The 11,315-nt window shown below is 34.0% G+C and overlaps 3 protein-coding genes across 12 annotated transcripts in view; 2 read left to right on the forward strand and 1 right to left on the reverse strand.

The window, feature by feature from the left end:
- The window catches only part of LOC139106822 (probable multidrug resistance-associated protein lethal(2)03659), a 20,754-nt gene extending 9,597 nt beyond the window's left edge, over positions 1 to 11,157 (reverse strand). For 5 of the 10 annotated variants that reach the window (XM_070663810.1, XM_070663807.1, XM_070663808.1 and 2 more), the window contains exons 1-5: positions 7,753 to 8,540; positions 7,465 to 7,682; positions 7,235 to 7,377; positions 6,423 to 6,494; positions 6,000 to 6,293 (exon numbers count right to left, since the gene is read on the reverse strand). The gene's annotated coding sequence lies outside the window, so the exon portion shown is untranslated. Of the gene's footprint in view, positions 1 to 5,999; positions 6,294 to 6,422; positions 6,495 to 7,234; positions 7,378 to 7,464; positions 7,683 to 7,752; positions 8,541 to 10,726 lie in introns of those variants that run through there. The other 5 variants (XM_070663811.1, XM_070663809.1, XM_070663812.1 and 2 more) reach the window with 5 other exon arrangements.
- LOC139106855 (odorant receptor 47a-like) lies at positions 1,439 to 2,656 on the forward strand. The gene is made up of 5 exons (XM_070663879.1): positions 1,439 to 1,529; positions 1,652 to 1,751; positions 1,843 to 1,953; positions 2,063 to 2,218; positions 2,392 to 2,656. The coding sequence occupies exons 1-5, from the start codon at positions 1,510 to 1,512 to the stop codon at positions 2,440 to 2,442; spliced, it is 438 nt and encodes a 145-aa protein (XP_070519980.1). The 5' UTR covers positions 1,439 to 1,509; the 3' UTR covers positions 2,443 to 2,656.
- On the forward strand, positions 3,640 to 9,766 carry LOC139107024 (putative odorant receptor 85d). The gene is made up of 11 exons (XM_070664233.1): positions 3,640 to 3,720; positions 3,982 to 4,288; positions 4,551 to 4,650; positions 4,836 to 4,946; positions 5,090 to 5,245; positions 7,123 to 7,573; positions 8,449 to 8,734; positions 8,826 to 8,925; positions 9,091 to 9,201; positions 9,286 to 9,441; positions 9,601 to 9,766. The coding sequence occupies exons 2-11, from the start codon at positions 3,996 to 3,998 to the stop codon at positions 9,649 to 9,651; spliced, it is 1,815 nt and encodes a 604-aa protein (XP_070520334.1). The 5' UTR covers positions 3,640 to 3,720; positions 3,982 to 3,995; the 3' UTR covers positions 9,652 to 9,766.
- Positions 11,158 to 11,315: the final 158 nt, after the last annotated feature.

The raw sequence follows: 11,315 nt of genomic DNA on the forward strand, positions 1-11,315 counted from the left end.
CGGGTTTTCGTATCAACTGATTTTCATGCTATTAAAGATTTTTTTTTTCCTTCGTTTTAAACAGCAGGCTTTCTCAAGTTGACTGCCAAACAAAAATAATTGCGGTCAAATGGTTTTCGACTCTAGCCGCCAATCTTATGGCTGTTTTTCGTTGACGTGGAGAGGTAAGATAATAGATATATAATGGCGATAATGTTGCACAAACTGAAACAACATTTTTGATTTAAGATATAATTGTCCTGCATAATGACCAACGACATCGATCGACTACAGTTATGTCGCGAATAATATTTCGTCTTTAGTTTCAGTTCTGAATAAACATCACGAGAAATAATTTTATACAACTGACCTAACATGAAAGTATGATACGTGGTCAATAATACATTTCAATTTTATAATTAATTCGAAAAACGATCATGTGTATATTACAATATTCTATGTTGCCCTTTTGCTGCTAATTAATTAAATAATTATATATTGACAATAAAATAATAAAGAAATTAAAGATTAAATAATTTTCTCCAAATCTAACCGTATTTCGAATTTATTATAATGTGCATGATAGAAAAAATAATTGTTTCTACGTACAAAGATGACCACTTATCCAACATACAAAGATAGAGGCATTTTCAGACAAACACGCAGAACTCAAGTCGTTCCATTGAGGATTTGTTCGTCTACGTGGAGCGAATACTTAATTTCGGTGGAATATGGCCATTAAAACCAACTTACATTCGCTTTTCGATATTTATTTTGTACTTCAGTATGCATTTGGTGATGGTTTTTGGCAATTTAATCGACGTGCTCGGCAATTTTGAACTAATGGTGATGAATATTATGGAAATGATGGCATACTTGGTCACGTACATCATGGTATGTGTGGTTCGTGCAAATGCTTTGCTGAAAGACGTAATCATCAATGTCAAGAATGATTTGAAAGAGCGTCGATTTGAAAACGCCGAAGAGGAGGAACTGTACTATCGATACTATTACATGTCGAAGATATTTTTGCAAGTTTCAGTGACTAGTATAACGGGATCCATAATAATTTTGTATCTAAGCCCGTTGATCTCTTTTGTTTTAGGGAACTCAGGTATTATTTAAACGCCTTATTTTTTAATTTCTCTTTTTTTTTTAGAAAGACAATCACTTTTTACGTATTAATTACGTTTGGAAATACATGTAGACGTCGATATTGGACGTAGTTTTGCACATATGTATACATATTAAATGTATATTATATTTTCAGAGGAACTCAACAATACGTACGTTTTACCGTACAGAGTTCACTTATTTGTTAACATGGACAACACTCGTACGTACGCTTTGATGTATTTCTACTTGTGCCCCACGATTTACATGTCCATGTCCCACATGACGTCCATTTGCATACTGGTGATATTAGTGTTCCACATTTGCGCTCATTTATCCATTTTGTCTTATCGCATTAGAAATATTCCCACGTACTCGTACGGTGAAATAAGCGGTAGAATACGCGCGTGTGTTCAGATGCACTACAAAATAATATGGTAAACCATAAGTCATACTATACATACATATGCGATAAATAATGTGTTATTAATTAAATTAAAATTAATCGTGATTGTGACGTGTCGTCTAAATGCAGAAATAATTTTCCTTGTAACGTCAGGATGTCGAGGTCCTTGAACCAGATCTTCAAACTTGTCCTCTTGGACGAATTAATAGGCAACATACTCGTCCTCGCCATTTCGATGTTCTATGCTTTGGTGGTAAAGTCTCATTTTGCATATATCTTTTTCTCGTCCAGCTTAGAAATGTCTGCTGACGTTAAATTAAGAAATAAATTTGTTCTAAATGTAGAATATAGACGCAGGACAGTTGGCGGTTTCTTTTGTATTCGGTTTTTTTGGTAGTATCGCTCTTGTAATGCTCTACGGTTACTGCTTCGTTGGAGACCAGTTAATGCAACAGGTACGTGTAATTCAGATTAAGATTTAATTAATCAAGCAAAATCAATAAAGTTTAAGACTACACGTCGCACAGGGACATTTAAATGAAGCTGTGATGTTTTTCATTTAAGTGCATCAATGTCCAGCAGGCATACTATCAGTGTAAATGGCACGATTTTCCAAACAGTTGCAAGAAATCTTTACTTATATGCATGCTACGTGCGCAAGTGACTTTGCGTTTAACAGGCGGAGGATTTTATATATTTTCTTTATATGGTTTTACAGAGGTAAACGTCAATGAGAGACTTCGAATTATAATAAACAATTTCAGATTGATATTTCTTACAAATATCTTTTTATTTCTTGTTAACTGTTTTTTCTTCTTCTTCTTTTTTTTTTACTATCTTATTTTTATTCCACTTTTCATGGTCTGATAACGATCTCACTTTTATTAATATAGATAATGAAAACTTGCCTGGCATACATATCTATGCTGCGTACATTGGTATAAGAAATATTCCTGGATGAAAATATTAAAATAAAAATCGTAAGAAGTAGAATTAGTTAGTTACTGTATATGGCAATCAATCACATAATTTATAAATTAATACCTGAAGCAATAATATACATGTAAATCATTTAAATGAAAACCAACGCGTGGCACATTATGCACGTATGCACTTTACGTCCCACAAATTCTGATATCGATGTCACAAATAAATTCATACTAAACAAAACTATTATGATTCAAGAACCAATTTTGTATTTATTTAACTGACAACTCGTAGATTAAACTTTAAACGTTTATCTATGCGCACTAGAAAAATTAGTTAAAGATCTGGTAGCAAATGATTAAAAGAACACAGATCTCCTCGATCGAAATGGAGAATTGTTGCTCTAAGGCCACGATCATGCCGCAGAATATTTTTTTCTCCGACGAAAATCCGTCGAATTGAATTTTTTTTGCGCAATTCAGGATTAAATTACCAGTAATTTCTGTTCGCAATCATACAAAAATCTCCGTTTACGGAGAAAAAGCGATATTAAAGGACAAAGATTTGGTTTCGCTTTTTGAATTAGGGGCGCAGGTGGCTACGATGACACGCTTATGTGTAATTCATGCTTAATTTTCGGCCCAGTCCGCCGTGTAATCGTTTGTTCCCAGATTCTATAGACAGCTATGCTAATACAGAGATTACTTGCGCGCTTGCACTTGTATTTTCTGCAGTTTCACGCAAACTCTCGAGGAAAGAACTCTGTAATATAAAGCATGATGCTGGTGAGTTGCGAGTTTTTGATCAATCGGCATTTATTAATATGCATAAATGTTTTTAGGATCAAAAAGACTTGGATCGCGCGGCCGAGGTGTTGTCTTGGAACAAGCGGCTAATGTCAATGCTAGGTCTTTGGCCCTTCAAATCTAACGATTTTATCTTCTCGATTAATTTCGGTTACTTCAGCTTTCTAATGATTATGGAGTATCTAGATCTATTTCTTTACATCGGCGATCTCGAACACGTAATCATGAATCTTACCGAGAACATGGCGTTCTCGCAGATATTCGTGCGGATGAGCATGCTACGGTTATACAACAGTCAAATTGGCGAGGTCATAACGGAAGCTATGAAGGACTTTGATAGGACGTGTTACAAAACCGCCGAGGAGGTGAAGGCGTTCATAACGTACAACGCCAGGTCAAAGATCTTCGTTAAGCTGCTGACGGCGTTTGTCGCGCTAACAGCTTCTTCGTATTATTTAACTCCAATCATTATTATCCTCGGAATTGGTGGTACGTTTATCATTTCGTATTATTTAATCTCGGCGTATCTCGATCGTAAAGGAATTCTCCGATTTTGAAATAAGGTTTCACGTATTTTGTAAAAAAATAATTTGTCTATTCTCAAATATTAAAAATCTGCGTGCGTGTTTGATCTTTTTCAATCTAAAAAAAAGAAAAAAAAAAAAAAAAAAAAAAAAGACGTAATAAATCGAAATATTCCATTTCCCTTTTTAATATTCATGTCAATGTCACACTTGGACGTTTTCTTAGGATTACCTGAAGTTATGATCAGTGAAAACGTAACTCAAATAATATATCTGTTGCCTTATCGCTTCCATCTGTTCTACGCGGTGGAGAACATGCGCGCGTACACGATTACGTACGCCTGGCAAATGCCGTTCGTTTTCGTCAGTGGTTTCGGACAAAGCGCCGCTGATTGCATTATGGTCACGCTTGTCTTTCATATTTGTGGTCAGATGTCAGTTCTCGCTTTAAGGATTAACAATATAAACACGGAACTCTGCGATTGCAAGGGTGAGATACGACACGTGGTGCTCATGCATATACGATTGTTACGGTGAGCATGTACACGTACACGAGAGTAACTGCTCGTTAAAAACTCCTGTTGTCTCTTAAAGCTTCCTTTTTTCATTCCATTTAAAATACTAAGATTCATCAAGCTTCTTCCACTTTCGCTTAAGCTAAACAATTTTATTCATTCCTTTTTCAGCTTTGCACTTAGAGTTGTTGCTCTGAAAATTAAAGTTTAGAATAGACAATTCTTACATTAGCGATTTTTAATTTAATAAATCGCATTCATGTAATTCCGACTTTTCCAGAATGGGACAAATAATAGGGGAAGCGTTCAGTGCAACATTATTGGCACATCTTTTAGGAGCCACTTCTCTCGTATGTATCCTCGGTTATCAAATTTTAACGGTGAGTTAGTATCGCGATGAATATGCGAGCGTAATATTTTATACATACATTTATTTTTCATATTTTCTTTCTTTTTTTTCTTTTTTTTTGTGACGTTTGTTAACTAACAGTACGTTACAATGTTTCCATTATTTATTAATCGCAAACTGTTATCAGTTACTTTTTTTTCATTTGTATGGTCGCAGAATTTTGCTAAAGGTGAAAGAGGAGTACTCGTTACATTTTTGATATTCCAATTCTTAGTTTTGCTTATACTTTACGCTCATTGTACTGTCGGTGAAAGCCTTTTAACTGAGGTAATATTTCATAAAAGATTCATAAAAATTAATAAAAATACAGCTACATTTAATGCATGTATATATAAGCTTAAATTAATTTGCATATATTTATGCGCAATTTAATCGCCTTTTCACAATACGTGGATATATTATTTTCACAGAGTGCTAAAGTGTGCGAGGCATTTTACGACTGTCGTTGGTATAATATGTCAAAGGAAAATGCGCGAATGATAGTACTGTGCATGGCAAGATCTCAAAAGCCGCTCTGTTTGATAGCTGGCAAATTTACTATGTTCTGTCTTAGCACCTTAACTGACGTAAGTTGATCATTTATATATGTTTGCGAAATTTTAAAATAAAACTTTAAATATCTATATTTATAATCGTTGCTAACTAAACACGCGAAAGCTTGGTTAAATAAAATTATTTTAACAGGTATTAAAAACATCTATGGGATACTTGTCAGTATTACGTTCTTTCTTGTAACGTTATTAAAGAACAATAATTGTCGGAAGCGTGTGCAAAGATAATTTGTAAATTAATCATGCTCAAACATAGAGATAAATGTAAAATATAATAAAAAAAAAGAGATGACAGAGAGAGGCGTTATTATCTTTCAAAAACTGTGAATTATCTCTATACATGATAATACGTTGTAAAAAATATAATTATTTTAAACAAATATAAAGTAACAGTTTCTTATTTAAGTTACCATTTAATTATTATAAAAAATAATTTGTATATTTAACATATTTTAATTAATTCAAATTTGATTTTTAAAAACAAAACAAAGAAAATTGCTTGATTATACAATAATTTATATAACCAATTTATTTTTGGCATATTTTGGCTACTATTAATATGACTTCTACCGTGTTTTATTATTAGCTAAGTGCCTTTAGATATTACCACTCAACCTGACCTCTAAAACTGATTGATGAATCAATCACGATTATTACATCGTTAGAATTAAAGAAAAAAAATTTAACTATTCACAATTTGTTTTAAATAATTATAAAAAAAAAAATTACAATTAAAACTTTACAATATAAAGACTTTACTGAGACTTACCTTAATTTAGACAGCAAATGCACTTGTTAACGAGATGTCTGCTGAGTCCACGGTAGAAAGAGTATCGTTTACTAGATAAATCGGTATCTTTATAGTATATATGCATCTTTGTTCGAGACTGGTTGATTCTTTTTGGCACGTTGATTAAATTTAACTCCTTCTCCCTCTTTCGCTGGTTCACGACCGCAATGAAGAAACAGTTTATTCCACTTGGCAAATTCCGATTACTTCGTCGTAACACGAAACTATTAATATTTTTTCTTATTTTAAGCAAGTCCAATTACTCAGACGTATCTGTAATAATAATTATGAAGTTTTAAATCCATGATAAGATAACACAGAAATATGAACGTCAAGGTATAAGACTTCGTTAAGTCCTAATTTCTTTCTCATGTTAAAAATCATATTTTTAACGAAACTTACCGATACGTCCGTTTTACTATTTGACAAAGTTTTGCCACGTCGCATTGTGCACGTAACCATTACATGGCTGTTCTGTAAAAATTAAGATATATTTAATTATGTGCAGCACGAAAAGATAATTCCTAATGATATTATTAAATATTTACAAGTTTAATGGCCATTCGTATCATATATTTATTGCAATCACAGCAATTTTTTCTACCAAATATAAAGAAATAGAAGGCGTACAGTATACTTGGCGAAGAAGCAGAGGAGCGGCTTTTCATTATATGAGACGGTAAGATAATTCGTGCGCGAGGAAAGATAATAGCTAATAACAACTTTAATAGTGGAATCGGCCATTAGATTGTTACATATCAAATATGCAACGTAAAATAGCGAAACGACACGGTAAGTACTTAGACGAATGCGTATCAACCGTCGCATGCATGAGCGACCACGGGGCAAACTTGATTCACAGAACTAAATCACAGGTGGACAACCAGCCGATAAAAGGCTACGATTTATTATGAAAGTAAAAAGTTAAGTTACTCTGCTCGCGTAAGATACTCCACGGCACTTTCGTCAGAACGGGGCAGCTTCTCCGCGTTTGATATGATTGTAATCGTAATTAATCTAACTGTATTTCCTCGCAAATAAATTTAACTAATATTATTATTACCACTTTCCACAAGCTTTTATCAGAAATATAATATTGCAGAATAAAGCCGAGCACATCGAAGATTTATTTGTTCATTTAGAACGGATCTTCTCCATCGGAGGCATATGGCCGTTCAAAAAAACGTACGTACGCTTTGCGATTTACATCTTACATTTTACGTTTTATCTCGCGATGGCCTATTCGGACTTCTACGACGTTTTCGGTAACCTCGAGCTGATGGTGATGAATCTCGTGGAAACGGTGGCTTACTCTATGACGTTCCCGCTAATGTGGCTGATCCGCTGCAGTAACATGCTGAAATTAGTAGTCAACGTGATAAAGAAGGACTTGGTGGAGCGAAATTTCGAGAATACCGAGGAAGAAAAGATTTACTATAATTACAATTTTATATCCAAGATGTTCATGTACACCTCGCTCGTCGGCATGCTCATCACGGTCATCTTGCTATATCTCAGACCGCTTGTGTATCTTTTGATGACCACTGGCCAAGGTATGTGAAACTTATTAAACTAGGCATCGTATAGCGCGCGCGTCATTCGCTCTTGCCTCTTCTGTCGTTAAAGAAAATCGTCTTACGTTTCGTACGTTCCGGCAACGAACTATGGAAGTACGTATCTTACATACATGTTAAATTATCAATCGAATAAATAATATTCAATCCTTACTTACAGTTAAACAACGACGGTGAGTTGATCATGTGCCCGTATAAGTGGTCGAGAACTTCAAGGTAGACAAAATGATGAATCCGTTAGTTGACCGCCATCGCGACCTTGATTTGCCACAATCTGCTTCGTTTGCCGGTTACAGCCGACTCCTGTCAGTAGTACCACGATTTCGACACGGTGGCGCCGCGCCTTGGGATTTCCAAGGAACTAAAATTAAATTTAAGTTTCTCCCGCGTGGCGCTAAAAAACTTGCGATCTTCAAATCTCAAAACGCTACGCCATCGTCGCTGATGAAAATTCACGTAACTTATTGTTAGTTATACCATGGCGAATTTGAGGCACTGATAGGAGTTCGCCGATACCGGTAATTAGAGCAAATCAGAGCAAGGTAGTGATGACAGTCAACGAATTTATCATTTGGTTTACCTTGAATTTCTCAACCATCTGTACGGACGCATGATTAATTTTACCATTTTTATTTAACTGTAAGTGAAGATTGAATGTATTATTTACTTGATTGTTAACGTATTAATAGCATTCAGCATTACATCATGGCAAAGTGTGAGGTTCAGTACGTTATTTGCATTTGGTTTTTGTACGTAAAAAAAAACTGTTTTACGTTTAATAATTTTCCGTAATAAAATACACATTTTATATTGTTTCTTAATATAATAATATAATAATGATTTTTTTCTTTCAGCGTCACACAACAAGACGGAGTCGTTAATGTTACCGTATAGAGTTCATCCGTTTTTTGATACCAGCACCACTCATGCATACGTACTGATGTATCTCTGCTTGTTTCCGATGATCTACAATTCCATTTGTCACATGGCAGCGATTTGCCTGATAGTTATTTTAGTATTTCACATCTGTGGCGAATTGGCCATTTTATCGTATCGCATTAGGCACATCGGAGAATATTCGCAAGCTATGCTGATAGACAGAATTCGCAGCTTCATTCGAATGCATCTTAAAATAATATGGTACGAAATATTGCATTTACATGCGTATTAAAATATTTATGTTTAATTTGACTGTTTGACTTGAGATATAATGTACGTTATTGAATTGTAGGATGGCAAAATCTGTGGACAACACTTTCAATTTTGTTCTTTTAGATGAACTCCTTGGTAATAGCATTGTACTAGCGATCTCGTTGTATTACGTCATAATGGTATGCCACACATTATTATTATGAAGAACTCAATCTAGCAATGTTTAGTATTAATCGCAAAATGCTGTAACATTCATAGCCGAATTGATTTAGAGTATTGTAAAGCTTAAATTTTACTTTAAAGCATTCTGTATTTGTTCTTACGAGTACATTGTATTTTTTTAGAACTTGGAGATTTCGGAAATAGCGACCTGTTGTACCTTTACCTTTTTCGCTATTATTGCACTTGTTATGCTGTTTGGATATTGTTTGATCGGCGACCAACTAACTCAACAGGTATTTTATTAAGAAATAATAAAACAATCTCGAAGAAAATTATATATTTTTAACGTAATTTTTGTCATTTTTTTTATTTTTTAGTGCATAAGCGTTCAGGATGCATACTATGATTGTAACTGGTACGAAATGTCGGCCGGGTGCAAGAAGTGCTTGCTAATATGTATGATTCGGGGCCAAGTGATGCTTTATTTAACTGCTGGAAAGTTTTATATATTTTCTTTAAACAGTTTTACAGACGTGAGTATAAAGTAAAATTGTTTTAATTGTTTTAAAATCATATTTGACAAAAGTAAAAATAACACGTATGTTTTTTATTGTATAAAAAATTATTTTTTTAAAGTTTAATTAGCAATTTCTTTGCATTAAATTTTATATAACGTTATATGTATAATGCAGGTTCTCAAGACTTCTATGGCATATTTATCGATGCTGCGTACTCTCTTATAATGAAACATTCATATACTATTTATAATACTAAACGAATCTGTGTAATACAGATAGCAAGATACACTTAGGATACGCGCTATTTTATATTGCAACAAAATATTGAAATCATAAAATATATCAATCATTATAATTTATAGTTTATAATTTTTCCTTCGAAAAAATAACTGCTCATTTTTGGAAATTCGTAAAGCTGTATTGCGCGATTATTCCTAGAATCAATTAGCAACAATTTATATTTGTAATTACGTGGACATACGTCGACGTTAAAGAACGATGTAAGACCGATTTCACTTCGGGTTGGAACCGCATAGAACTCGAGTAACATGCTTATGAAATATTTACGTGTACAATTGTACGTAAATTTTGCCTGGTCTATTCCCAGATTCTATAGACAGTTCCGAGTACTAAAACCGAAATTACTTGTGCTCTTTTTTTCTCATATTCGATGCAGTCTTACGTGAGCTCTCGAGAAAGGAACAGCTTCAAGTGCGATGCGAGTGAGTGCTAATTATAAATTAGTGCTGCAATATATAATTTTAAGATTTTATACCGCTAGTCGATTAATCACTGACATTTTACGTATGTTTTTTTTCCCAGATTGAAATTTCTCTGGCCATATAATCGATTGAAGTATTGTCTTAGAACAAATATCCAACGGCGAAACTAGATCTTCGATCATTTGGACTTTGTACAACCGACGAGAAAATTTATTTGCTACCATTAACGCCAGATCAAAGATCTTCATCAGGATAGCGATGGTGCTTGCTCAATTTATATATCCGTTGTATTTAACACCGATTATATCCTTGAAAACGGTAAGTTTACATTCACGCTTTTATGTAACTTGATTAATTCATCGGCGTACCCAGCGGAGTCGCATGAAATGCGCAAAGAATTTAAGTACCATCAACGCAAACGTACCGTCTTCCGTATTTCTACTTTTACTTAGTTTCAACCTTCTTGAATTTCAAACCAATACAACGAACATAAAAGTATGGTTCAAGTAATTTTATCATTTACCATCTTCACTCTAATTCGCATTTAATTTTGAAAGACATTACTTGCGTGCACTTACCGTGAAATTTCTGCGGCTCGTTCAGGATGTATTTATTAAAAAAAAAAAAAATTCGCCAACTTCACTCAAACGTACTTTGCATAGGAATACACTTGGAAAACGATTGGAACTTTAATCGCGAGTGCATTCAGAAATGAAACGTTGCGTATTGCTTTGCAATCTGAAATGTCAGTGCGGTAAGCTTTCACAAAGGGAACGGCGATCGACTGTCTCACGCATTACAAGTTATAATTAAAGCCGCTTAAAGGTTGTACTACACTGTTTTACACAAACTATTCAGTAAATATACGAGCGAATCGTATCAAGCATGTAATTATACTACATGCGTCACGAAGAGAATCGTTAAATTTCATTGGTCGATCTCTAATTTCTTTAATGGCACTTTCGACCAGAACGTGATTGTAAATTTTTCTGAGAAAGATCGATGATGTCATCTTTCTCTCGTCTGTAAGAGATAGATTATGTAACCCTGCCTGTTTTAAAAGAATAGGACGTTCGTTGTATATGAATAAAAAAAATATCGCATATCGTTTAAAAAGCTATGAAAATAATTATATAAAAGTACGTATTAGATGGTACAAAGTTATAC

The sequence above is a fragment of the Cardiocondyla obscurior genome, linkage group LG12 (genome assembly GCF_019399895.1).
Source record: "Cardiocondyla obscurior isolate alpha-2009 linkage group LG12, Cobs3.1, whole genome shotgun sequence".
Taxonomy (NCBI): Eukaryota; Metazoa; Arthropoda; class Insecta; order Hymenoptera; family Formicidae; genus Cardiocondyla; species Cardiocondyla obscurior.